The sequence below is a fragment of the Apium graveolens genome, chromosome 10 (assembly GCF_009905375.1).
Source record: "Apium graveolens cultivar Ventura chromosome 10, ASM990537v1, whole genome shotgun sequence".
NCBI lineage: Eukaryota > Viridiplantae > Streptophyta > Magnoliopsida > Apiales > Apiaceae > Apium > Apium graveolens.
This window is the reverse complement of record NC_133656.1, coordinates 96,820,261-96,826,408: the sequence shown is the minus strand read 5'-3', so window position 1 is coordinate 96,826,408 and position 6,148 is coordinate 96,820,261. Positions and strand designations below refer to the sequence as shown.

The 6,148-nt window shown below is 34.6% G+C and overlaps 1 protein-coding gene across 1 annotated transcript; it reads left to right on the top strand.

The window, feature by feature from the left end:
* Window positions 1-157: 157 nt before the first annotated feature.
* Window positions 158-5,256, top strand: LOC141689042 (sister chromatid cohesion 1 protein 3). The gene is made up of 14 exons (XM_074493203.1): window positions 158-627; window positions 1,713-1,974; window positions 2,048-2,094; window positions 2,207-2,256; window positions 2,339-2,391; window positions 2,481-2,884; window positions 2,973-3,090; window positions 3,213-3,316; window positions 3,398-3,897; window positions 4,007-4,046; window positions 4,238-4,316; window positions 4,423-4,558; window positions 4,719-4,850; window positions 4,945-5,256. The coding sequence occupies exons 1-13, from the start codon at window positions 504-506 to the stop codon at window positions 4,821-4,823; spliced, it is 2,022 nt and encodes a 673-aa protein (XP_074349304.1). The 5' UTR covers window positions 158-503; the 3' UTR covers window positions 4,824-4,850; window positions 4,945-5,256.
* The last annotated feature ends 892 nt before the right edge of the window (window positions 5,257-6,148 follow it).

Genomic DNA, 6,148 nt, shown 5'->3' with positions numbered 1-6,148 from the left:
TTAATTCTTGGACTATTTAAATTTAATATCTTACAAAATATTTAAATAAAATATATTCATTTCGGTACTAAATCAAATATATCTCAACCCGTATCCCTCCAATTCCTTGTTCCGCCCCCATGCCAACTCCGGTTGCAAACGTCCCTAAAAGATCAGAATCAGAATTTTGTTAGGTTGTTGGGCCAGAAAGTGAATAAAGTCACCAAACTCCAAAAAAGCCCAAATCACAGATAGAGCCGGCCCTTCCCCCCCTTCCTTCCGAAAAGTATCAAGTACGCTTCATCAAATTGGCGCCCATTTATAAATTCCCGCCTCTATGAAAACCCCAATTCATCTCAAATGAGTAAAAAACGAAGATACACACATATATTTTAGCCACTCCCCCTGTATCTATCTCTGTACCTCTCTTTTCTTCTCCAATTTAACCACCCCACAAATTCTCTCCTCCCCCAAATTTACAAAACCCCATTAATTTAATTAAATCATAAAACAAGAATTTCAAGATGTTTTATTCAAACTCTTTCTTGGCAAGAAAAGGGCCTTTAGGGACTGTTTGGTGTGCTGCTCATCTTCAAAACAGACTCAAGAAGTCTCACATTACTGCTACTAACATCCCCAGGACTGTTGGTGAGTTTTTTTCTTCAAGATTTTTAATTTTCTTGATTTTTTATGTAATTTCTTTTCAGTTTCTTGATGGGTTTTTGATTTTATTGATTACCCAGACGGGGTTTTGTGAAAAGATTGGTTCTTGATTTGATTTTAGTGATGGGTTTATTGAAAGATTACTGGGATTTGTTTAAAGTTTTGATCTTTAACTGTTTTGGGATGTGCATAAAATAAATTTATTTATTGTTGTCAAGATTGAATATTTAGGGTATGATTCTGATTCAAGAACTCACTTGATTTGTTTGAATTTGATGTATTTTTAGTGAATTACATGGGGAGGGGTTTGTTTTGGTTGATAGCCTGTTTCTTAATTTAATTTTGATTTGATGATGTGTTTACTGAGAGATGAATATTGACTTGTCTAAAGATTTGATCTTTATGAGTTTGGAATTATATAAATTTTACAGTTATATAATGTTGTTAAGATTGATTTTAAGGGTTTAATTCTGTTGAAAGAATCCAGTTTTTTTATTGCTTGAATTTCGGTGATGAGTTTATTGACTGATGAATGACACTTTCTTAAAGATCCGGCCTTTATCAATTTCTATATGTTTTTAATGTTAAACATGTATATTAGTTATATGTATTTCTATGTATATGAGTTACACATTATACATTACTTTCAATTGAATGACTATAAACAAGTTTATAAGGGATACATTTACAATATACACTCACTTAATCATATTTGAAACCATTGGAGAACAAAACATATGACTTTTTCTCTCTTCATTCTTGTTGTATCTCTTTGGATTATTGTATCTCCTTGAATGTTAATGCTGTTAATGCCTATATTTTAGGCTGTATATGTGTGTGTGTGTGTGTGTTTGTATGTGTGTGTCTGTGTTTGTATGTGTGCGTCTGTGTTTGTATGTGTGCATCTGTGTACTTCATCTTGTGTAATTTCATGAAGTGAGTAATATTCTTTCATGCAAACATAATATGGCATTATTATTTATGCTCCAGCAAAGTAATGCATTATATATGTACCATCAATTTGCATTAACAAAAAGGTTCAAATTTTTGGTTCTGTTTTTTTTGTGTAGAGCGCATCATGTATCCAGAACTCCCTATAGCTCTGAGAATGTCAGGGCATCTTTTGCTTGGTGTTGTTCGCATTTACTCGAAGCAAGTTGATTATTTTTGCCAAGACTGCAAGGTGCTACTATTTGGGGTGAAAAAGGCCTATACCTTGACAAATGTTAATTTACCTGAAAATGCGACTCATGCAACACTAGAATCCATCACTTTGCCGGACAACATGCAATTAGATGTCATGGATGTAGATGACAACTTTGACAGCCAGAGGTAGTTTGGTTACTCATATCGTTTGTGTATATATCCATAAGTAGATACTAATTAAATTGTTCAATGATTTCAGGTTTCATGACAATCATTTAAGGAGCCGTGAAGATATAACAATAGAAGGTGATTAATTAAAATGTTTCATGAATTCTCAACAATTTATTGTTGCCTTGTGTCTTTGAATCTGTTGATATGCAATGTTTTGGCTTAAGATAATTACATTACAATTTTGCAGATCAAATCCCGATTGGACAAGATCCTTATATAGTTGTCTCTTTCAATGAGGTAACTATGTCAACTTTAACTTTGTATCTGAGTTCTGAAATATTTAAAATAAATTTTACTCACACTCTTCTTAATGCATCAGGATGTTGTTTCAAATTCTCCTTTTGAAACGGGATACCAGCAAATGCGTGAAGAGTACGCTTTCATCCTAATCTTACCCCATTTTTTCACTTGTTTACTAAGCAGCTAGAACTGTAAGATAATCTTTTCATTTGCTGTTACAGTTCTCATCTTCGTACCCCTGTGGATACAACTGTTGGTGGACAAGATCCTGGCCCAAGCAATCAGGTAACACTTGAGGACAGAAGTACTACAAGTATGCCGGAAATTGAAGTTATGCGTGATGCTGATCCGCAGATTGAAGTTAGGCGTGATGCTGTTCCTGATTATCACCCCGAAGATATTCCATCTTGGATAGACCCAAGGGATGACAAATTGGAACCAGACATTGATGTGATGGATGAGATTATGAATGAAAAGGATAATCATACTCCCAACATGGAACATCATACCCTGAACATGGAACTTAATTCTGGTGATGGTTCTCTTCCAACCCAACCACGCGAAGAGCCATTATCTGCAGCATTAGAACAAGAACCTGAAAATATTGGTTCTGACAATGTTATTGGTAGGTTCAAAGTTGTCCTGTTTTTGTGCGTTTAATATTGGTCATCTTGTTTTTATATAGTTTTATTTCAAACTTGACCCTTTTTCAGGCGGTGAGCATGTAACACCTGAATTAGCACTTCGATCAACTCCACCTGCTGAACAGCCTAAGAGAAGACCAAAAAGAAGAAGACTGTATTTCGATGAAGAAACAGTTTTGAGTAATAGGCAAGTTCTAATCTGCACTTGGCAAAAAAATTGAATAATATAATTTTTCATTTTACTCTCATTTTCTCCCATGATTCTTTATCCCTGTTATATTATTAAATCACATAGCATGGATGTTTCAGGGTTATGAAACGGAGACTGAAAGACTGTAAGGATATTGTGCGGACAAGGAAGCAAGGTTATAGGTTAAAAATCGACGGAATGTTTTCTGGACCAATACTGACTGGTGAGTGCATGTGCAATTTATTTGTTACTTCTGCTAATTTGTCTTTAAGCTTATTGTAAAATAATTGTATGAACTGATCAGGGTTTTGCAATGATCTGCGTGATACTCTTAATAAAGACTTTGTTTCATCAAAACCTTATCTGGCTTTAGTAGAGGAAAACCCTCCTGCTGTTGCACAATCTTCACGCACTGTGCATGATTCTCCTGAGGAAATTGAACGCCTTCGAAACAATGAAATACCCACTGAAAGCAATGTTTTGCATGATCTTATAAACTCACCAAATAGGATTGTGCCTTCTCCTTCCAAATCAATGCCTTCTCCTGCCAAATCAATGCCTTCTCCTGCCAAATCAATGCCTTCTCCAACTACAAGAGATGATTACACTCCTGCATTTGACCCTGAAAGCAGTGCATGGACTAACCCTATGGAAACAACCATGGGGACCATATCAGAGCGGGGGGCCTCTACTGGATGTCTTGGGTCTGACATGGGAACACCACTTACAATGTTGGATGAACAAAGAGGGTTCGAGAACACTTGTCTTTCTGATATTCCTGAGATGATGAATTCTGGAGATGGGGTATTTAAATTACGATGTTATAATACAGTAGTTACATTTTTTGTTTTCTTTTCTTAATTACTGTCACCCTAGTTTAAGCTATATCTAATAAGCTACACTTTCTACACAGGAGCTGTCCTTTTTGGCAGAGGATGAGAACACCCCGGCTGGTAGGTTGACTAATATGTTAATAAAAAAAAATACTAAGAATGTGTGTCAGTACTTACACACCCATTTTTCCTTTGACAAGCGCAATTTAGCTTAGAGCAAGAGCAAGAGCAAGAGCAAGAGCTCTTTAGTTGCATAAGAATTTATTGATACATGTATGATGCCTAATGATTACTTACATGTGCTTAAATAGGATCACAGGGAGGAACCCCAGACTTCACAAGAAATCAATCAGGAGCATCGGAAGTTGACATGTTGTCTGTGAGATCGAGGTAGTATGCGAAGAAAATGTCTTAATTGTTCTGTTCATTTCTCAAACCATATTGTTTTTCCAAATCCTGAACTCTAATGTCTGTATTTATGGATTAATATGTTCAGAGCTGTGGCTAAATTCTTAAAAAGTAGATTATCAGTCACACCTATATCTGGAAGACAATCTGAAGATCTTAGTTTGAACAAAATCTTGGAAGGGAAAAGAAGAAAAGTATCTGCTCGAATGGTCTTTGAGACACTGGTAAGTCCATATACTTGTCAACCGCCACCAATCTGTACCTGTTCAAAGTTGTAAAACCCATTTTGAAATAAGCAAGCAAAATTACCATGCTAGCTATACAAGTTACTACTTATAAAGGAAGAGCAATACCGATTGATGCTGATGTGTACATTTCTTCTAGGTTTTGAAGAACTGTGGACTGGTTGATTTACAACAAGAAGAGCCGTATGGTGAAATTACGTTAAAGCTTATGCCTAAACTTGCAAAGGATTGGTCTTTAAACTAATGTGCTTCACATGTTTGGGTATCTCAGGTAACAATAAGTTCAATCACTCTATGTAGTTTTATGTTTTGTTATGTTAACTTTGTAATACGTTTGACAGTAATCACACATTTGTATAATGCAGCTGGAAGCATAGAGTAGCACAGCATATCCTTGTACAGACAAATAGCTACTCAGAAAAGGGAATCAAATTAAGAGCAGAAAGACTATCATAGAGCTAAAACATGCAGAAACTAGGAATATATTTCTCAACTCTTGCTCAGGTTGTAGTGTTGATGATAAATTATCGCAGGGAGCAGTTAAATTCTCTGCGTAGTTGTGCTTTATCCTGTTGGATTTTATTGTACTATATAGAGGGTATCCATGGATCAATTCAGTTGCTCTGTTTGAATCAGTGGAACATAAATTTGGTTGAAGAAGTTATGTTTTGAATTGCCATCTTGTTTTAAAATGTGTATGGTTTCTTATCATATATGGTTCTTTCGATTTTAAAATTATCATTCAATTTCGAACCCAAAAATAAATGTTAGATGGCAATTTAACATTCTAATATGCTAAGGTCGATAACTGTGAATTATCGTTGATATTTGACAAGAATCCTGTGGATGCAAGAACACACTATGCTATTCGTAAACCAATTGTGGAGATTAGGAACGAACCGTGAAATTTCATGTAACCATTTTACCATTCTGAATTTCGGATGATATCTTAAGTCTTCTTTGGCTTTTGATTTTCAATCTTTCCCAGTATCCCAGTAGTACTATGGAATGCTTTTGCTGGGAAACCATGACCAAAAGATTGAGCTCAAATTAAAAATGATACTCTCTCCGTTAAAATTATATACATTTAATTTGAGCACAGAGATTAAAAAAAAAGAATAATTTTGTGAAAAAAGTAGGTAAATGGTGACACTGAGAAATATTTAAATATATAAAATGGGTGTAGCGGAAGAAAATAATAGTTGTAAATGGGTATAATTATATTTTATATTATAAAACTTTATCTCTTTTGATAAATTTTGAAAAATATATAATTGAATGAGAGATTAAAAAAGAAAAATATATAAAAATAAATGGGAAAGAATATAAAATAAGAATTTGGTTGGCAGCCACATTCACTAATCTCAACAATGCTTCAATTACTGGTAGCAGGAGTCTATACTTTAATATTTTGAATTCTATGACTAATTTAAGTTGGTTCACTTTACTTGCTCCCTACGCCCAACACAAATAAATACTACTTAGTACTCCATTTTTTTTCCTTGACAAAGCAACAGTTTGATGGGGATGTTCAGTTATGAATTTAGGGGGTTAAACACTTGATTATTA

What these genes read in the sequence shown, in the direction of transcription:
- LOC141689042 (XM_074493203.1), top strand. Translation starts at nt 504, where the DNA reads ATGTTTTATTCAAACTCTTTCTTGGCAAGAAAAGGGCCTTTAGGGACT. An exon ending in TGAAGATATAACAATAGAAG is followed by an intron (nt 2,095 to 2,206) that starts GTGATTAATTAA and finishes ACAATTTTGCAG; the next exon opens with ATCAAATCCCGATTGGACAA. An exon ending in GGATGAGAACACCCCGGCTG is followed by an intron (nt 4,047 to 4,237) that starts GTAGGTTGACTA and finishes GTGCTTAAATAG; the next exon opens with GATCACAGGGAGGAACCCCA.